The 21,767-nt window shown below is 51.3% G+C and overlaps 1 protein-coding gene across 1 annotated transcript; it reads right to left on the bottom strand.

Moving 5' to 3' along the window:
• Window positions 1-14,279: 14,279 nt before the first annotated feature.
• Window positions 14,280-16,540, bottom strand: LOC129784364 (uncharacterized). The gene is made up of 2 exons (XM_055802883.1): window positions 15,712-16,540; window positions 14,280-15,614 (listed from the first exon to the last, which is right to left on the bottom strand). Exons 1-2 carry the CDS (start codon window positions 16,538-16,540, stop codon window positions 14,497-14,499), a joined length of 1,947 nt encoding a protein of 648 aa, XP_055658858.1. The 3' UTR covers window positions 14,280-14,496.
• Between the last annotated feature and the right edge of the window lie 5,227 nt (window positions 16,541-21,767).

Here is a 21,767-nt window from a genome sequence, read left to right as displayed (position 1 = left end):
GTAGGGGAAGCTGCTGGACTGGTATGGGGGCACACAGACTGGAAGCCCTCTGGAAATAACTGGTGTGGGCATGATGAGCAGGATTAGTTGAAACTAATTGAAGAAACAGTTTACCAACAGAATTTCAGTCAATCGTATGAGAGAAGTACCAACTATTCCATCAAGACATCGTCCACCACCAAAATATGTTGAAACAAATGATACGTAAATAATGTGAAAGTATTGAAAAATGATTTTCAACACTTTCAAAGGGGGGAAATGTTATAGATTTGCTAATAAGTTAAGATTGATTGACTTTATTTGATTGATTATTTGATTTTATAAAATTATTTTATAGAATAGAAAGATAGAAGGATAAGAAATCTATTTTTATGAAACTTCTAGTTGCACAGCAAAAGCTGCTATGAGATCCTCTGTACATCCCGTACCACGGCTAGAAGAATGGGCTAGAACCATTGTGAAAACTTCGGTAATAACTTTAGGGTTTGAAAGGTTTCTTTCTATTTGACCAGTCTTCTGTATGTAGAAGGTGTATTGAAATGTCAGAATATGAGATGAATGGAAACTGGGGAGAGTCGACTGGAACAGCTTCTGGTTACCTGCCAAGAAACCGTGAACTTTAGTAAAAGGGAATTCCGGCAGGGGGAGATCGAGACCACCGACTCACATACCACCTACCCAAATCGTACCCCAGACCCATTCCTAGACCTTTCTAAGCTCTACTGCGCAGAATCGGATATAGGAGGAGAATATGTTAATGCTTTACGGGAAATATCAGGGTTATGCATGAATACTTAATGAATATGTATGAATAAGTTCTATATATGGTGTCTAATTTTGAGACCTGGCGTGCGTTGATCGTGAGAGGACTCGCTTACGCACCCGGCCGTCAATAAAGAAGTGTCTGCTTATCTACATCACATTGGTGTCGATAAGTTCTTCATTCCGAGATTTCGGTAACACAGGGAGCTCCTTCCCTTCCGAGCAGGAGGAGATGGGCTTTGCTGTGGGGGTGTCACGGCCTGGGGTGGGCTGCCCCGGGGCTGGGCAGTCTCTGGAGGCTCTCAAACCCCGCCTGGCCGTGACCCTGAGCGGCCGGCTCCTGGGGGAGCTGCTTTCGCAGGGCCTTGGGCTGGATGGCCTCCAGAGGTCCCTGCCAGCCCTGACCAGTCTGATTCTGCCGCTCTGTGCGGAGGCGCGGGGCCGGCCCGCGGTGCTGAGGGGCGGTGGGGCCGCAGGGGCAGCGGGGTCGGGAAGGCGGTGGCGTGGGCTCTGAGGGGCCGGTGTGCGGGGCAGCCGGGAGCGGGCAGCCCGGCGGGCAGCGGGAGCGCCCTTCGGCCGGCCTGTGTGCCGCCACAGGCTCACCGCCCCGGCCATAGGTGGCCAAAGACTGTTGCCGTGCATGCCCGGGGCATCGTGGAGGGGCTGCTGGCTGCCCGCAGGTGGTCTCCCCTTTGGAGACTGGTCAAAGGCTTGGGCTTTGTTTCTTGGGCTTTGTTGATGGCTCAACAGTGGGCTTGGTTTTGCAGTGTGCCCTCTTACTGCTGCTCTCGTGACGTGCTGGGCAGCAGTGGCTGCAGGGCAGGTGGGGACAAGTGGCATGGGCAGGAGGCAGAGCTGCCCATCCTGCTGGGGACATGGAGGGGCCTGTGCTGCTGGAGCCAGAGCATCGGCGGCTTGGTAGCCCCTGGGCTCGGCCACGTCAGCCCCAGGCAGTGCAGGCTGCTCAGACAGTGGGTGGCAGAAAAAGTCATTTATTCCGGCAGCGTGGCCCTGGGGAGGGGAAGGAAGGCATTGCTTTCAAGTTCTGCTTCGGCTCCACCTTGGGCTTCTCCCCTCTGCTTCACAGCCCAGTGGAGCAGCTGGCACTTTATGGCAAAGGCAAAGCATGAGGGCACGTCTTTGCCCTGGACCACTGGAAAGAGCAGTTGTCCTGCTGCTCTCCAGAGGACACCAGCTCCTCTGGGGCTGAGGTGTCTTCTTCCCTGTTAGCCCTCAGGAAGAGAAGCCTGCAGAGCATCCTGGGGCTGGGGCTGCTGCTTCGTCTCTGCCTGAGCAGAGCCCTCGCTGGGGGTCGAGTGCCACCTCCCCCATGTCCTTGGCAGCCATAAACACAGTAGTCATAGGTTAAACCACCCCTTACAGCCTTCGTCGTCCAAGGATGAGGAGTGTCTGAGTTGCCAGGGAGGAGACCAGGGGGCTGGTGTCTTTCATTGCGCCTTTAAGCACTGTGGGGACAAAGCAGCAGAGGTGAGGTGACAGCCCTGTGTCCCCTCCAGGCAGGGCACACTGCACCCTGTGATTGCCAGGGCCAGGAGGCAGCCAGGGGACAGGTGGCTCGGCTGGAAGCTGCTTCTCAGGAACAGCCCCCTGCAGAAACACCCCGTCCCCCCTAGGCACGCTGGGAGCAGATCCCCCCTTGCCCAGCTTCCGGGGGTAGCTCCGTGCTAGCTCCTTCCTCCTCCCCACTGCCCTCGCTCACCATGTCAGATGTACTCCATGTGCTGCTGCTCACGCACGCACCGCCCAACGAGCCCTGGAGCAACACAGTGTGTCAAGGATGCTGCTGCCGCTCAGAGACCCTTGCAGCCAGCCCACCTGGCTGCACGGTCCCCCCGGGAGGGCTGACCCCGGAGTGCAGCATCAGGGAGGGGATGGATGAGCCTCCTGCCAGCCCCACCTGTGCAGGCAGGGGCAGGAGGGGGTGAAGGGGTGCCCCATAGGTCCTGTGCTGGGACACAGATAGAGGGTGCCCAGGGCCAGGTGGCCTCCGCAGCCATCAGCGACCTGGGCACAGGCACTGTCATGTGGGGAGGCAGGGAGCGTGGCATGGGCTTGTTGTGCTCATCATCTCCTTGCCCTTTTGCAGTGCCTTGACGTTGCAGCTAGTCCAGGCACTGCCCCCCACCAGCGCAGGGACCCTCGCGCAGCACTCCGGCTTAAGATCCCTGGCACCGGCTGCCCAGAGAGGCCTCTGGAGACATTCCAACACCACCTGCACAGGATTTTGTGCAACCTGCTCTATCACAGCCTGCTTTTGCAGGGCGTTGGACTAGATAATCTCCAGAGGTTCCCTCCAACCCTGACCATTGTGTGATTCTGGGACTCGTGGCACTTTGGATGAGGAAGAAGAGGTCAGGATCTTCAGGCAACACAACACCTGACTGCCCTCCCAGTGCCTGTCCAAGAAACCTGCCAGTCCTCCCTAACAGAAGTTGGACCTCCACACGTGGGCTTGCAGATGTGCATGAGCACTGCAGGGCAACAGCCTTCTCTCTCTTCCCCATCCTCCACTGCAGGGCAAGTGCAGATGTTCTGTGGAGGAAGCACCAGCCTGCACAGGCCCTGCTGCCCTCCCTGTCATGCACTGACCATTCTACCTGGGCTCCCTCTACTGTGTCCCAGACCACTGGCCTGGTGTGATGGCAGAGCCAGTGGCACTGCCCGGCACTGCACCTTCCTGGTCCATCAGGGCAACCTGGGTGCCAGTGGGAAGCCGGGAATTGCCCTTGGCCAGGGCCTCTCCGTGGAGCTGCCAGAGCAGGAATTCCTTGTGGATGGCAGGGATGCCAAAGCATGAGGAGTTCCCCATTGGATGGCAGGGACAGGGCGTAGAGCCCCATCGATGTGCAGCCACCCCCGGCAGCCCCTCAGCCACAGCCACGGTCACACAGAACCTCACTGGCGAGCTCGTCCGCATCGTCCAGGGCACCCTCATAGTGACCAGGCAGTACCAAAAGTTTCTGCAAGTAATGATGGCCAAGTGGCAAGAGGCGGTCTGTAGTAGGACACACACCACGCACACCACCACCCCACAGTTGTCTCCCTCCCCCCCGCCAGGAAAGAGGAGCATCAGGAAAGAGGAGCAGCTCTATCCAGGGCTGCTGGAGCCCAGAGGGTTTCCCCAGGGCCTTAGAGTGGAGCTGCTGGGGGCAGATGCGCACATGGAGAAGATGGCAGATGGGGACAAAGACCAAGGGGAGGACACGGGGCCAAGCAGAAGCAGCCCTGTGCAGGTGGGCAGAAGGAGCCCAATGGGGATGAGGAAGAGGAGCCCCATGACTCCAGACAGAATCAGCTCCATGGGCCTGGGCAGCACCATCCACGTGGGGCCGGGCAGGAGGACCCCAGCAGACCCCAGTCCCCGGCACCATGTCCCCGTGGGCAGGGCACATGGGCAGGCAGCCTCAGGACCGTGCTGGGCAGGACTGTGCCTGCAGGAGGGCTGCTCCCACCTGTGGGGCTGCCCAAAGGCTTGGTGGAGATGCGACTGCCGGCACCACTGTGTCTGTTTCTGCAAGCCCCCGTGGTGGCAGCGCTGCTCCCACAAGAGCAATGGGTTCCCCTGCCAGTGAGCAGCTGGTGGGGTGCAGGGCTGGGACCCCCCTGGCCTGCCCCCTCATCTGAAATGTTAAATCTTTCCTCTATCCATGGATCTATCTGTGGAGCTCATCCATCCATCCCGCAGCTGGGGCTGCTTCACCCTCAGTGCCTGAACCCAGTGGGGATGGTCTGGCATTGGGCACTGCTGGCACCCACAGAATGGGGGGTGGGGGTGTCTGGTACCACACTGGTTGTGCTGGCAGGTGGGGACCGGGCTGGGCTGGAGAAAGGGGCCAGCAGGAACCTCATGAGGTCCAACAAGTGCCAACTCCAGCCCCTGAGGAGGAGCAAGCCCAGGAGGAACAAGCACAGGCAGGGGCCACCTTGCTGGAAAGAAGCTTGGCAGAGAAGGTCCTGGTGGGCCCCTCAACGAGCTGCCTACTGGGCAGGGGATCTGTGCCCCTTGCAAAGGGGGGAACTGGTATGTATTGAGACCCCACGGTGAATCCATACACCACAAATAGAAAGTCATGTTATCCCCAGGTTGGCATATTCAAATGGCTAATAAGTGGGGTATAGCCTTGGTGCCTTAAACATTTTTGTCCAAACTAGATAACAGAGTTGAAACATGGGAATAAGACCCCCACCCCATCAGAACACTCCGCTCAGGAATTGTTCGTGAGTGATTTGTTGTGAATCGTGGAATAGAACCATGGTACACCCCAGACTTGCGAACCCTTATTCCAGGCATGTGTCTTTGTTGGGGTTTTCAGGCACCAGGGTTTAAACTGCATAACACGTTTGCAGAACAGGTTTGCGGGTTTGGAGATCCCACGTGTATGCAAAAACTACCAATCAAGGAAACACATTGCAATATGCAGTTTTGCTTACCCACAAAACAAAACGAAATTTTGTGTGAGACGGAAAAAAAACATGCCACGACCCATCAACGCACTCCACCGTTCAATATCCAGCCCCTCAGGGTCCTTTCTGAGCATGTTCAGATGGGAAGATGTACTTTGCGCTAACTACTTCCTCAAAATTATTTACATATGCATAAGGCACTTGCATATGTCACTTTGTTCCTGGGGGCCTTTCTTGGGGTCTTTAGAGATCGTTGGTGGTCAACAGCCTGGTGAACTTCAGCTGAACTTTCCTGGGGCACCTGTACTCTACTTGTTGTTATAGAACTTCATTTATTCTCTGTGCTGTGTGGTCTTGAAGGCAACACACCGTTACCCCACTACCCTCATCTATTGGAATAGCCCAGGTGCCTCAGAAAGCTGCCACCCCTTACTGAGCTTATTCAATAGGTCGAGTTAATCACTGCTTTAGCTGCAGCCTCTCCGAGTGATTCTTCATAACTTAATCCTGTCAGCGAGGAGAAGCGTCCAGCTCTGCCACTGAAGGCAGCAGCCTCCAGTCACGGGGCTGCAACCTACAGGAAGCAATCCCGACTGCCTGGATCTCGCCACTGAGAGGCTGTATTTAAAAATGAAGTGTTTTCCAGCAAGGGAAACAAGGCTGGAGCACTCATACTCTGGCTGGTGACTCTCCCAGGCAGCTGCATGTTCCCAGTCCCTCAGCAGGACAGGTGTAGCCAGAGCCCTGTCGGAGTCAGCAGAAAAACACGCTGGCCCTATTCCTGCAGGAACTACAAACGCCGGGGCAGCTCCAGGGGGCTCTGCGAGTCGGGGTGTCCGGTGCCGGCGCCTCTTTACCTCCTTAGCTCTCAGCTCACCCCCAGGGCTGCCCCGGCCAACCCTGACTCCAGCTGCCCCGGGGCCTGGCACAGCGGGGGGCTGGAACCTCCCCACAGAACCCCTGGGCAGCCAGCAGGCAGCAGACACCCCTGTGCCAGCCCAAGGGGCATCCCTCACCCCACAGCCGGCCACAGGTCCCCTCAGCCGGGCCACAGCCCCAGCACAGGCTGTGCCTGCCCAGCCCATCATGGCTGCCTGGAGGGTGAGGGTGGGCAATGGCAGCTCCCAGCATGCCCCGGGAACAACCTGGCCATGGGGCGGCCCCGGGCCTACAGCTCCCAGCATGCCCCGGGACCAACCTGGCCATGGGGCAACCCCTGGCCTACAGCTCCCAGCATGCCCTGGGACCAACCTGGCCATGGGGCGGCCCTGGGCCTACAGCTCCCAGCATGCCCTGGGACTAACCTGGCCATGGGGCGGCCCCAGGCCTACAGCTCCCAGCATGCCCCGGGACCAACCTGACCATGGGGTGGCCCCAGGCCTACAGCTCCCAGCATGCCCCGGGACCAACCTGGCCATGGGGCAACCCTGGGCCTACAGCTCCCAGCATGCCCCGGGGCACGCCTTCTCCCAGCAGGCCATGGGACATCGCTGCCCTGCAGTTGGGCCCTGGGGGGACACCAGCCCCCAGGCCCCGGCCCCGGAGCCCCCGTGGGGCAGGGACGAGGGGAAGGGAGGCACCGAGTGGCAGGGAGTGAGTCAAGGCGGAGGGGTGGCCGGAGAGGCACAGGAGGCTGCCAGAGGGGCAGGGGGAGCGGGAGGGGCTGGGCAGGGATGGAGAAAGGACAGGGACTGGCGAAGAGCGGGCAGGGGGATGGAGAAAGGACAGAGGGGCAGGGGGTGCCGCAGGGAATGCAGGATCAGCAGCAGGAGAGAGGGCTAGGGAGAGGAGTGGAGGGGCAGGAAGGGGGACAGAGGCACAGACCAGCACAGGCAGGGCGAGGGGACAGGATCCGTGAGCGGCTTGTGACTTTGGCAGTGGGCAGCAAAGCTGCTTCTGTGGGTCTTTCCTTTCCCCCTCTGCCCTTATCCCCTCCCCACCCTTCCCCTAGGTGAGGCTGTGTCTGTGGTGTGCCTTGCTCTGGTGAAAGGAGCTCCTGCACCAGCCTGAGGGCAAAAGAAGAGGGGCAAGGAGCGAGCTGTCGCAGTCCTTAGTTTGCAGGTTTAATGTATCATCCCTGTTCAGAAAACACAGCGTGTCTGTGTGTCAGTGGTGCCGGCAGATTTTTATTCTTTATAGCAATTTTTTTAAATACCGGGCTTCATACAGAAGGTTCACACGGTGCTGTGCTTGTAGTAAACGCAATTGCTTTTATGCATGCTGCAGTCTGGAGGTGGCAAGTGCCAGGTTAGAGATGAAGATGGAAATGAAAGCAAGTGACGCACACGCAGTGGTGATCCTGCCACAAGCATGCTGTGTACTGACCTGGGAGAACACTGCAGGGACTCTCAGAAGTCAAGGTTTTCAGTGCTGTTTCTGTGTTTGATACCCAAGGGATGGTTTCCCTCTGCATGCGTTTCTGCATGAAGGCATGTGCATGGAACATAGGTGTGTCTCTGTGCCGTGAGTGGGACTGATGGCAGTTTTTCATTTCATTCCAACTCAAAAGTAAAGAAAGATTGTACCTGCAAAAGAATTCAAACAGCCGTCTTTGTTTCCCAGAGCGAGCATACAAGCATGGGGGAGTGGTTTACAGGTTCAGAACTTCAGCCAGCTCTGGATGGTAAACCCTCAGGAGAGGAAAGAGAAGCCCCACTTTTTTAACTACAGCTCTGCTTCCCTTAATGTGTCTTCTTGTTAGATTGTGTCGGTGGTCAGATTAAAAGCACATGATTAAACTGTGCTTGTTTATGATGATATTTGAGGGTTATTTACTGTCTTCAATCCTCTTACGAGTGGGGCACTCTGTTGCCCTGTGGGCAGTACAGTGTCGTGACTGGTAATTTTCCTTTTCTTGCCTAGTGTACAGATGCATTTATGAAGGCAAGTGTTGGGTCTTATTGGCGCCGCACAAGAAACCAACGTGTGAAACCCAGACATTCACTGTTAGAAACAGGAAGAAGCTGTGGGCCCTTGCTTCAGATTCTGCAAAAGATGTACCAAGGCTGAGGAAAGTGGCAAAAAGGGAAGAAATGCCGTAGCATAACTTTGGGATGGCAGGTGAGGTTTCCGTCAGTGTTCCTCAAACGTAGCAGCCTCATTTTGTTTGCGGATGTGGTGGTGAACTCAAACTGCGAGACTAGTTTCCTTTATTGCGGGTGGTACTGTAGCGCACGTACCTTTCATGTCCCAAGTAAAGTTGCCAAGGCTCTAGTTAAACTTCTGAAGAACCACCTCAAATTTTCCATAGTGTGTGATTTCCTTCAACAGTCAAGTCCGGGTCTGTGGCATACAATAACCCCTACCCCATTTGGGATCTGGATGTGGTTGATTTTTAGTTCAGACTTATCTGCTGTTAGAGATTTTCGGGTTTTGGTCCAAATAGGGAAATGCTGATTGTGTGCATTCTTTTGCTTTTTCATAGTGTTGTTCCATGTTTAGTCATTTGTTCCTTACAAAAATAACGTATGGGTGTCTATGAGGCGTTTACGTTCTTGTGGCTGAATGTAGCAGTGGAGCTATCTTGCTGTGTTTAAATCAAGAGGAGCATAATGTAACTTCACTTAAAATCCTGTCTCGGTAGGCAGATCCTACCCTGATAAGCATTTAAAACAAAACAAAACAAAAAAAAATCAAATCTGTGACAAGGTGGAACACCTGAACTGGTGCAAGGCAGCAATTCTCTCGCTGATATCCACACATTGCAGAGCTGTTGCCATCATGACCTTGAAATAGTGAGCCATTAATGTTAACTACTAGCAGCTTGTGAACCTAACAGTCAAGGTAGAAAGTATTTTCCCACTGCCACCTTTTTTTAATTTTCTTTTATGTTTTAAAGTTTCTGATTTGATACTGTTATAAATTGAGACCACAATAGATCATAATCCAATTAAAATTTTTATTAATTATAGCAAGTAGAATATGAGCAAAAACAGCGCTGGACGACAGGGGAGTCTGCGCTCCGCCAACTGCCATCCTGAGCAGTTCAAACAGTCCCTTTTTATACCTTTTTTTTTACTTTCGTGTTCATGAAGTAGTTGAGGTGTTGACCCTTCATTCATATGCACAAGCGGCATCCTGGACACCTGGCGGTTATCTTATCTTTCACAAGCGGCATCCTGGACATCTGGCGGTTATCTTATCTTTTGTTGCCTAATCTTTACATTGGGCTTAACATAAATCTTAATAAACAATACCCTATTCCATAGTTTCTTACAATACTTTCTGATGCATTTGAAACCTGTGTCATATCCTACGTAGTTTGTGACAAGTGTGTGGCAGATGGGACTTTTCTGCTTGGAGAGGTAGTGAGATGGAGAGTGGAGAATGGTTTTATGGCACAAGTGTAGAAGTATAAAAAGGGATTAAGAGGCTTGTGTACCTTGCTGCCAGTTCAGTGGCATGAGAATTCCTGTAATGACAAATTCCTTCTGGCTCTGAAGGAATGAACGTGCCAGCCTGCTGAGTTTTCACCCAGAGCAACACTAGCAACGGATGTCGTTCCCAAATGGTGAGGTGGTTGTAAGCTTCATTAGTAGTAGAAGCTGTGGAGAAAGTCACGAATCGCCTGCCGTTCTGCAAGTCAAGTGCTTGGCTCTTTTGTCACTGGTGTTGATTTAAGGGTACATTGCTTATAAATAGCACTTGACCTTTGTAATTCTTCATACTGCTAAGTTCTGGGTGCCATCAGAGAACCACTGTGCTGTGAAGGCCCTGTAAACATACGGCGATGTTTGTGTTTATGCATTTTGCCTTCCCTTAGATGATGTTATTTTGTCATTTGAAACCTTAGCGGCAGGATTTGGGGCTTTATCCTGATCAGCCATCTAAGGGCCAGCTCTCGGCTGCAGCTGCAGCAGAAGTATTCAGGTGGTTTGAGCACCAAATGAAACTTCCACTTGGCTGCCATTTTGGCTTTTCCCTTCCTCTTAATTTTTATATTTTAATAAAGAGTATTTGGCTTCCTTACAGAAAAAAAACCCAGTGCTATCCTTGTCCTGTTATGATAAGCCCCTAATCTGGAGGGCAGAAAGCTGAGACCACCAGGAAGATGTTGAGAGGAAGGGGAAGAATGTTAGAGCCATGAGTTGGGTGTTCTTCAGCTGGCCAGATCTGAGGAAATGGAAAAGGTGCCTCCCAGGTAGCTAAAGGGAAGCACAGGAGAGCAGCTGGGAGCCAGAGGTGTGGTGTGGGCATACAAAAGTGCTACGCTGTGGTGTGTTAGGCAAATATTATTTTCAGGAACTTTCACATTTGTTGTCATTTCCCAGGCTCCTGAGGTGCAGGAATGCTGGAGGCAAGAAGCTGTCAGCATCAACTACGTGGAGAACGAACACTTCTATCTCCATTTCACTTTCCTCACTTCTGTGTTGCAGTGGCAGGGCAGTACAGACCCTGACCCGGACCCGGACCCTGACCCTGCGAGTACGCAGGCAGCTTGTGTGGCCAGTGCCGGTGTGGTTCTGGCACAGAGGATCAAGCGCTTCCTGCTTCAGAGCTGTCAGGCTGACACTCTTCAGCACTCAATGAAGCTCTAAATTACAGCTAAAGGAAGACAGAAGTTTTGCTTCAGAGCTTGATAATGTCGTTCTGATCCATCCGTTTGCTTGTTCAGTGGCTACAGAAGGGAACCACTGCCTTGGTAGGAGCATCCATTGAGTTCTTCATGTGTGATATTAGAGGATCATTGTGTCTGTTTACGCATGAGACCATTACAGTAGGTGTTTTGAAGATGTTCACGTGTGGTACATAAAACCTTTGCCAGTAAAACAGTAAATCCACGCAGTGGGGTCTAAAGCACACAGATCCAGTGCGATCCTCCAAAGAGCTTTGAAAGTGTCTCCCCAAGGGTACAGACCTGGCTGTTGGTGATTCTGTTGACTTGCCTTTTATAGCAGGTTGCTTGGAGAAGTTGCTATGTCAGAAGTCGTCTTCTGGGGGCCCAATGCTGCAAGTGGTAGGATGTTTAAGGAAGCAAATGAATAACCTTCAGACTTGATTTTACTCTTTTAACAGATTGCACACAAATGGGAGGCCTGAGCAGGCTGCTTTTAGCAGGGGAACATGACCTGACTGCACAGGAGGCAAGGGACTCTCTTCTCTCACTGACCATGAGCCCTCAGTTTCAAGGCAGATGTGAAGAGGAATATTTGACCCGTGGGAAATGCAACTTCGGATACGTAACCCAGGTGGGACTGCCATGTGAGCCCTGTGATAGGAGCCATGTGTCCCAACCGTGAACGTAGAGGTTGGGCCCACTTTTTAGCTTGGTTCAATATGAACTCTGCTGACTGGTTCTGTGATCGAGAGCAGGCAAGTCTGCCCCCTGAGAGGATGTTGTCATGGGTGGAAGAGTTGAAGTGCAGTGACTGCGTCAACAAACAGGTGATTTGAAAAGTCTTTTGGGCAAGGATCTGGTATGCTGGTGTAATGCCTTTTCCCTTCACAAAGGTGTCCAGTAAACACAAGTGTTCCTGCATGTGTCCAGTAGCGCAGAGACCTCTGTACTTTCTTTGGACTGATTGTTGTGTAAGATCTGGGGGTTTGGGGACAGTTCTGAAAATTGTTCAAAAGGTGTCTTGAATGTTGGGTGAAATGGGTCATCACTTCCATAAACCTCTAGCCTGTAAGGAAGAGCCATGGATGTAAGGAGATTTTCTTTTTTTCTCTTTTTATTGTTACTGGGAGGAAAAGCAGTGATTAACTATTGACCTGTGATACCCCCAGGTGCAGACTGTGCAGTGCATTTGAGGTGGATCACTCCTGTACTGCCAGGACTGAGCCCAGACTCCTCAATGCTTTGCACACTGGCACTGGAAGTCCTTGTGCAGCTGTGGGTACTGGCTTTCTGTGCTGTAGCGTGAAAACACGGGTTAAGGTTTGCAGAGAAGTAGGAAAAAGTTGATTATTTTGTGCTAGGAAGAGAATGTCCTGTAGTTTTCAAACTTTGAATGTCTCCACTGGAATTTAAAAGCTGCTTTTAACTCTGCTGCTATGTTTCAGTGGGCGGGAAGGTGTCTTGTAGTTAGAGATGATCCGTTCCCTTAAGAAGGATCTTTGCCTTCTGAGTTGAGCTTTATTGGCTTTACATAAAAGTGCCTCAAGCTGTACAATTTCAGATGGCAGTGAAGGAGTTACCTCTACATGGGGATTTAGAGACAAATCCAAAAGTATGTTGCCCTATCGTTTCAGTATATGAACTTTCTAAACAGGATTTGCTGGGGTTTGAGCAGCAGACCCATTTCACATGTGCCTACATAAACCCCATTTTCTCAGACAGACACATGCATTATGGTTTGTGATGCAATATTTACTTGATTCGTAAGCCGTACTGTGCAGTGCTCTTCTGGGCTTGTCGTAGTCCTTTGAAACGCAGCCCTGCGCATCAAAGGGGCAAGCTGTGTCATCTGCTTTCCCCCACAACATAGAGCAATGTAACTGTCCTAAGTGCAGGCTGAACAAAACTAGTTGAGGGATTTGTGGGCTGCTGTTCAAATCGTGGTGAGCCAGGAATCAGCCCATGCTTACTAATAAGTTTAATTGTCCTACACCACCTGAGGGGCAGGACAGCATCAGGGCATTTTCCCAGGGAATAAAACTGGACATGTCTGCTTCTCTCCGAGGGTCCCCTATGTAAAAAACATCCTTCAGCACAATCTGGGTGCTTGGTGTTCTCAAAAGGACCCAAAGGGATGAAGTTCACTCCTCCTGCCTGCGTGACAGCAGGAATTATGTCTGCAGCTGTGCTTCTGCGCACTTAGAAACTGCCTCCGTTTCTTTGCTTAGCCAACCAGAAAAAAAAAAAAAAAAAAAAAGAAAAAAACCCCTAAGCTGAGTTGGCAACAGTGTCTTGCTGTCCTCTCTGAAGGAAGTAATTTACCATCATCCTGCAGCTTGTCAAACGTGCACCAAGTGTGAAGAAGAACATGACGTGCACTGTCCTAAGCTCTCAGCAGGTCAGGTTTTGCTGTCCTCTGGAAACTGTCTAGCTCTTTAGTTTTTCTCCACAAAGGACACATTGTTTGGAGTAGTGATGAGGTGGCCCCCCAGATGCCCCAGCTTTGTTTCTAAGTGCTGTTGAAGTATTTTGCCTCCTGAAGAGACTGTGTTCCTCATGAGGAACGGTTACTTCGAAATAAAGTGACCCCCTTTCCGTCTAAAGGGATGGAGCTTGAGACTGTGGAGGTGGAGGTGCTGGGTGAGGGAGGCAGTCAGGCAGGGCCAGTCTGGGGTGCGCAGCTGCGCAGGGCAGTGATGGCACCCGTGTACCTGGCGAATGCTTCTCTCGCAGTGTCGCAGGGAGAAGGTGTGAGGGTGCTGGGAGAGAGCCGGCGCCCCTGGGAATGACAGCAGCTAAAGGTGAGGGCTGGCTGCGTGGGCAGCAAAGGGTGAGCCAGCCACTCCCTTTGCAAATGCAGTGGAGAGGGAGGGAGCCCCTCCATCAGCGCAGCAACGTCTGCTGGGGCAGGGCCGGAGGCACCGGCGCCCAGGGCAGGGCTGGCAGGGGGTCTGAGAGAGCCACTCCGCCACCCCCTTGCTTACTGAGCCTGTGGGGAAATCGCTTTGGGGGCAGCGATTAAAAAGTGCATGCAAAGTTTTTAGGTCCAATTGGAACACTGAGAAGGGGTTCGGGGCCTTTCTCAGAGCGCCGCACGTTGCATAGTCATGTGTCATACACAGGTTTGGTGACTGGTTTCTGGCTTCTAATGCAAATGTGTACACATCCTCAGTAGCACTGCTGAAGTGTTTTACGGACTACACATGCTCCCCAAGTGGGATTTTGGCCTCTTTGGGGCAGAACTATTTCAGTTAGAGGTCCCCATCTCCCACTGCCACCATTATCTTTGTCCTATTTTAAACTCATTTTCTGTTGATGTCAGGGGATCCCAAGACCTGATCAGCTTGTGTTCTCTTGCAGCCAGAACTTTCCTCATTGGAAGTCTTCTTCCTGCGCAACTTAGATAACGGTGCTCTTTTCACTACCTGCTCTTTGTTCCTCACCCCTGCCAAGGCTGCCTCCCTTGATGAGAAGTCCCTTCATTTGTAAATACTTTAGAGAGTGGGTCAGCTCGGTGGAGGTGTCACCTCGACAGAGGGGAAGGTGGAGCGTCAGATCTCTGCATGTGGCAGGGGCTGCATTAACCCTCATCTCCCGCTGCGTGAATGACCGCAGGCAGAGGCACTGTGCAAGGAACATCAAACCTTTAATGAATTAAGACAGACAGATCTGGTAGAGGGCCGGGGCTGCAGTGGGCGGGTGCAGGTCACACGTCAGAGGGATCTGTGCTCCACACCTTCTCTATCAATATATCAACGGCGACTGGGGCAGCGTGGAGCACCTTGTCTCCTGGTGTTCCTCAGGGTTCTGGCTCGCTTGGTGGGCACATAGTCGCTATTGGATGGCCTCTGCTTGCTGCTGCCCCCCTGCTCCCCACTACAGCCCACTGCCGTGGCATCCCTGTGTGGCTTCCCCTCCCAGAGGGTTTTGGAGCTTTTTGCCACCGGGCACACCACCATCTTCTTCCTCTTCTTGGGTGGCATGCTGCCCCGTGGGGACATCTCTGGCATCCCGAGGGTGTCAGCCAATGTGGGGCGCTTGGCCTGTTTACCAGCAGCCTTGCCTGATCTGGGCACCACCCGGCAGGAGAAGATGCCCAGTGGTGGTGGCAAGTGGGTCAGAATGACCCGGGGCTGCCTCCGCAGCACCTCCTCCACCAGCTGGGCCATGCAGGGCAGATGATGCTGGGGTGCAGTCGGGGGGCTGGCCAGGGGACTATTCAGCAGGATCTGCTGAGGACCCTCTGGGAGACCCTTGTGGGCACCCTCTGAGCATCCCTTCAAGGGGCTCTCCTCTGAAGTGTCCATAGGACCCTCCTGAGAGGGCTCCATGGGGCTCTCTGGCAGCCGGGTGGGGAAGACCGCTGCCAGCCCACCCTGCTTGCCTTTGGCGTCCAGCAAGGGGGATGTTGCCACCCTCTGCCAGGAGGGGTTGGTGTCCTCCTGCATTGCGGCCACCACTTGGTCCTTGGGACAGTTGCCCTCCATCATGCACTCTAAGAGGTCAGGGATCCTGTTGAGGGTGGTGGTCAAGACAGGGACATCAGGGACACCACGGTCGGTGTCCTCGCTGCCCCCCAGCCCTGCCGCCAGTGATTGCTCCTTGGAGCAGCCACCCTTTGCCACGTACTCTGAGAACTCCGGGAACTTGTTGAGGAGGGTGGTCAAGCAGGAGCCGCTGAGAACTTCAGGGAGCTCCAGGATGCTGTCGAGCCAGGCGAGCGGGTCGCTGCTGTCCACGGTGGACGAATGCTCATCCTGAAACTGCAGATTGTCCTCTGCCAGCTCAGGAAAGGCCTCGTTGAAGGCATCTGGCCCCAGCTCGGGCAGGTCCAGGAGATTCTCTGGGCTTGGCGGGGTGGTCACCACTTCTGAAAAAGCAAACGAAGCCAAGCCACCCCCAGGGTGATGCAAGCCTTCCTTGGTGCAGGTCACCCCCTATGGGCTCTGCCACCCTGCAGACCTCACCTTGGTGCTTGGTCCTGCTTCTGCCAGAGAGCATATCCAGGGCGGGCTGGCAGGGGGTGGCAGCAGGGACGCCATCCTCACTGGCCACCACGTCGTTGTTAAAGGCCTCCAACAGCTTCTGGGTGCTGCCAGGATGGGTGCGGAGCACAGGGGAGACCTGCACGCAGTGCTGAGCCGCAGGGTGTTGGGGTGGCAGGGGCCCAGCATGGGCAGGGACGTTCAGCACAGTGCAGCCCGTAGGGTAGAGGGGCTGCCCCTGGCCCACGGCCCATGGGCCCAGCCCCACTGGCTGGTGGGGCACAAGTGTCCCCATCACCACTTGCTGTCCCCGGCCATAGGCAGGGGGACAAGGGGCAGGCAGCGGGGGCAGCTGCACACCGCTGGGGAGCTGCAGCACGTGTGGCAGCTGCACGACCTGCCCCGAGTCCCCCAGGGGCCCCTGCACCCCCTGCCAGGTTGCCAGGGCGGGCTGGTGGGTGATGGTGTGGAGCTGGGAAGGCCGAACAGTGATCAGCAGCCCCGGGACAGAGGGCAGCACACCAGCAGTGACCGGTGGCGGCATGGTCAGGGTGGTGAAGCTCATGCTGGGCACCTCTGGTCCTGTCGGCAGCTGGAGGGGGAACCTCTCTGTGGGCAGAAGCAAAGGGGGGTGATGGGGTGCGATGCTGGCCGGCACAGCTGGTTGGGGGTTACCCGAAGGGCAGGAGCACCACGAGGAGCGTGCTGCTCTGTGCTGCGGCAGTTGGCCAGCGTGGCGTTTGTTGGGGCAAACAGTGTTCTGGGGTTCCATCTCCATGGCGATCATTATGCCAGCACCCGGGTCAGCCATCGTTGTGACAGTTTGACTTTTAATGACAGAACAACTTCCCAACTCAATGGTTTCCCATCCTGCTGATGCCTTCCTGCCCTCAGCGCTGATTTCCCACCCCCACCATAGTTTCCCATCACAACTGTTTTTTGGGTTGGGAGTTGAGTTTCATGTCAAAGGGGAGTTTTCACCTAAATTTCTGTTGATGTCAGTGGATCCCAAGACCTGGTCAGCTTGTATTCTCTTGCAGCCAGAACTTCCCTCATTTGAAGGCTTCTTTCTGCCTTCTTTCAGCCAGGGCAGGGCTGGGAGGGAGTTTGAGAGAGCCACTCCTCTACTGCCTTGCTTAGGGACCCTGTGGGGAAATTGCTTTGGGGTGGGGGCAATTCGAGAAAAGTGGGACCTCAGAGAAGCATAGTATTACAGGAAACTTTTTAGGGTAAGAGACAGCTATCGCTTTCAGGATGGCTGGCATTCACCATCCTAAATGTGTGCTGCCACGGCTCCCTAAGCAGCGCAGCCTGCAACCTCAGCACGTGCTGACAGGAGTAACGGGGGCTGGAGCGGAGTGGAGAGCCCGCAGCCAGGCTCTGTTATGCTCCTGCAGGAAGGGGGACTTGACGGTACCACAGAGCTGATGAGATGTCCACTGCCATGATTTTCCCTTTTATAACAAATTCTACCAGGGACGAGCAATGACGGAAAAGGCAGGAATATGGTTACGCCAGTACTTCACAGTCCCTTGAACTTGTTGTGGTTCCAGCCTACTGGATGGGTTGTGCCCAGATTCTTTCCTTTCCAGTGAGTCTGGTGGAAGAGAGGCAGCTCCTGCAACCCACCAGACTCCTTGGAATTTTAACTTCTCGTGCTGGCCCTTGGCACTTTGACTCTGGGACTTCCAGTCCCAACTTGATTAATGTTGCCCAAATGGTTTTCATTGCATCTGTAATGCTTTCTGGCCCTTCTGCCCCGCTGAGGATGCCATCGATGTATCGATACACTGTGAGGCCAGGTGGAATGGTGATCTGTGCTAAGGCTGTGGCCAGAGCATTGTGAGCGATAGTGGGGCAGTGTTTGTATCCTTGCGGAAAACTGTTTGAAAACATACTGAGTCCCGCTCCAGGCAAAGGCAAACCGGGCTTTTTCTTGTGCGTGGAGCAGAATCACGAGGAATACATCTCTAACATGTAAAGCATCTAAAGCTAACCTAAGATCTATGCTAACCCTAATGTCCCACAAAAATCACTAGGTAGCTAGGTTACTGACAATGAAAGGAGAGGAAACAGCACTGGGAGAACGAAAATATCCCACTAAGTCAATTTTTTTGTCTACCTATACAGCAGAAGTGTTCTTTCGTGTTAAAGTCAGAGTATGTTCTGATTTGCACTGCCCCACTAAATAGTTTTATGCTGGAAAGGTTTACTAAGAAATAATTGTTAGTGTTCTTCCTGGTTATGCACCCACATCTTATAATGAAAAAATTAGATGATAACGTCTTTGCTGTGCTACACTGTTCTATAACTGAGAGTTAGGCTGTGTTTCATTTTAAGCATTCTCAAAATACACGGATAGTTACAGCTTTTACTAACAGCACTGCGGCAAATGTGAATTCACTGGTGGGCTTTTAAACCTCACCTCAGCATGTTTGATGTAGGAACAAACATTACAAGTACTCTAGTATTTTTGCCAATGCTTTCCTGCACAAATTGTATTAAAAGCATAGATTCTTCTGGTCTTCCATGCAGAAAGTATGGTGAGAATAAATCTGATATTAAAATGACTTCTTCAGATGTCAGAGGTTTATTTAGAAATGTCCACTACCTGTATTTTTTCTTATTTACTTGCAGTGGGTCATAACAACCTGCAGAGAAGATATGCAAAGTATGTCATCCCTATTATTTTCATTCCTGGGTTACGATAGAATTTGGCACAGAATTTTAGATCAGTTGCAAAAAGTAGTGCTGGGCCACGCATATTCAGATTGATCCATGATCCCAGGTAGCTGTATGGGATTTGGTCATTTTCTTTAATAAGTAAAGGAAAACTGCATGTATTATAGAAATGAGAATTCAGTGAGACAAAGGGCAGGTCCAGTTCCTTTTCGACTACTACACAGAGATATTCTAACACATCAAATGAAAAGAATTTCTAAAGAACTAGACCTTTCTGAGCTAGAGAAGAGGTAGATGAAATAGAAAAGATAGAACTAAAATCTGCAGCAAAATATTGCCTCTAAAGGAAGATGTGTTGGGGTATTTTTCTTTCACGGAAACAACGAACAATTACTCTGCGATTCTCCAGACTGGAAATTTGCAAAAAGCTGTGTAGTGTGGTTTTCAGTAGTATAAAAAGCAAAAGCTCTTCAGGGTTTCAAGTACATCTTTGCAACAGCTGTGAAAAAAATGCAAGCATGCAGATTGTTCCATTGTATGAAAACACCTTCATTTACTACTTATTTGTCATACAGGGAATAAACTAGCAGTGACGACTGTTGGAAAGTTTTAGATGAATAAAAAAATCCTCCAAACCAGGAAAAATACTGTGCTATCAGGTAGCTGCAGCTTTGCTGTGTGAGCTTAATATTCACGTAGAGACTTTTTCTAAATGTGTCACTTAAGGCAGGGATGGCTTCTAATTCTAAAAAGCCATTTGCCTAGAGCAGTCGCTCATGTGCCACATACAGGATTTTTATGCTAACACTATTAAAAAATTTCCCTAGAAAATTTTCCACCTCCTTCGAGTAAATACAACCGATGTCCCTAACTGTCTCAGTTTCCTATTCCACCATAGGTTGCTGTATTTCAAAGACAAAGTTAACCAACGGCTGGTTACTAACCGAGGGCTCAAACCAATTTTTGCAGCAGTCAGGTAGAGAGTGGCCATTTAGTCTGGACCCACTGAAGTGCCAATGTAAATACAAACAAAATAAGGTCTATCAAACTTTAGATTCTCTAGCAAAACAACGGAAAGGATATGAAGAACTATGTCTTGTCTACTGTCTGTTTCCCATATGTGTTGTGATCGGCTCCCTGGAAAACAAGAGGCTGGGCTGGTCCTGGCTGTGCCCATGAACTTGCCAGCTGAGTGCTAGGTGGTAGCAAGGAGAGCGCTAGAGAAAAGCACAGACCCATTGACCCAGCACCACCGTTCTCGTGTTCTTCATGCATGTGAGGCCTGTTAGCCATTGTACTTGTATTTATTCTAACACGGGACATCAGTCAACAGTCACAACACCGGTGGATTACCAGCATTTCCGTCATATGCTTCACATATAGTGTTAAAGGAAAATTTACACAGACGTGGGTACCACTAGGTTTGCTTTAATCGCCCCTCAGAGCTGGGCCACCGCCCCAGCGAGTGGCAGAGAGCAACACGATACAGCACGGCTTATATACACTTCTCAAATGATTAGTCAATGCCCGAGGTTTTTAGAAGTTTCCTTTGGTCTTGTCCATTCTGCAAATCCATCACCTGACCCCGTCCCTGTTGATTCATCTATTTGCTTCCAGTCTCTGCCTCGGTTCCAAGCTCCTCCTCGGATCGTGATCTTCTTTCTGCCTGCTTTAACTCACACACTCCTTCAAGCACACTTAGTCTTTGAACAGCAATTCCTATTCACATATACTGATTTTTTTTCTCGGAACACCTGCGTTTCTGCGAGCACCTGTGTGCACAAGGTGATCATCTGTTGTTTCTCTGTTCTCCCAGTGATTAACTGGAACTGGGTGTTAAACCAGCCTTGGATTAGGGCTACACTAGGGACAAGGCCTGGTTCTGCCACTTAGCTGCTTTAGCACTTTAAATTTCTGAATTCAAAACACATTTTCTTTAACAAGCAATACCAGAACAATGGAGAACAATTAACAGTGGTTTGGTCACTGCTGTGACAAAATAATGGCAATTATTATTTCTGGTGTAGGTTGCTGTATGTCGTATTTATGAAACTAGGATTTGCCGGAAGAAAAATGTTCTATTTCACACCCACAGATGAGCTCCCTGAGATGAGCATCCACATTTTAACAAGCCTTTACATCAAAGGCTGTAAACAAGTGTCAGTCTGCACAACCAGCTGGGAATCTTGTGTTGTTCCAGGCACATATTTTTGTCCCATTCAATACCTTGTCTGTGTGATTTGCCTTTAGTCTGTCCTGTGCTTTCCTGCTAAAGATTTATAGGCTTCAGTCTTCTGATACTGCTCCAGCTCCCGCATCTAATGCTCCTTATCTCTGTCTGCTCCATCAAGGTGTTGCTGAAACAAGTCCAAGAGTACCAGGGAGTTGCCTCCCCTTCAGGAGGAAGGGAAGAAAAACAACTTGCCAGATGAAGTGCTGATCCATTTCACCTATGCAAACAGGAAAGGAGTGAAGAAACAATGAGAATGTACGTGAGATGCAAAGACGCAGGATTTCCGGATAATATTGCTGTATTCTGGTGTGTGTCCTGTCCGTGTCTCCCTCCCCCCCCCCCCCCTTCCCTTTTTTTTTTTAATTCAAATCACTATTCTGTTAACTCTTTTTTTTTTTAGATCAAGCTTTAACGTTCAGATCTGTAACAGCAGGGTTCCAATACACCCTTGTTTTTGTACCCCATGGACAAAAATGCACTACCATTCTACAACCACACACTTTTCCCATCTGAGAGGCGAACAAAACATCATGGCTATTGGAAAAGAGTAGCATAAAGATAAAAGAGCCTAGGTGATATCAATTTAAGCTATCTACGTTTAGGTTAAAAGAAAACTTCAGGCTAGGAAGAAAAAAAATATTTCACACGTGCATAATAGAATGAGCTTAACTGGAGAACTCTTTAGGGGGACCAATGAACTGAAAACCATTTAAGGAGTGGTCACAACACTTGCTAAAGGGATCCTTTCCAGAAAAAAAAAAAAAAGTTGAGCAAGTTTTTCACCTAGTGAATTTAAAATTCAATGGAAATAAGTATTCAATCAGAGTGAACATTAGTCACTGGGTATGCCTTTTTATTTTCATTACGTCATCACAAGAATACATGCAATAGTTATAAATTTCGTGCATTTGCAAACCTGTTTTGATGCTGCTGAGGACACAGTTAACATTCTAGATTGGGGTGCAAATTTAGTGATGCTGGGTTTGCGTTTCTGTTGGACACTGTATTCTTCCAGAAGACATTAATTCTTCTCTTCTGTCTCCAGCAATGTGCTGCTGACAGAGTACAGTAACCGACTCAAAAACAGCAGAAGTGTTTCCTCAGCTTGTGTCTTGGATGGATT

Source organism: Falco peregrinus, chromosome 4 (genome assembly GCF_023634155.1).
Source record: "Falco peregrinus isolate bFalPer1 chromosome 4, bFalPer1.pri, whole genome shotgun sequence".
Taxonomy (NCBI): Eukaryota; Metazoa; Chordata; class Aves; order Falconiformes; family Falconidae; genus Falco; species Falco peregrinus.
Note: the sequence above shows the minus strand (reverse complement) of the source record. Positions and strands in the feature narration are given on the sequence as shown.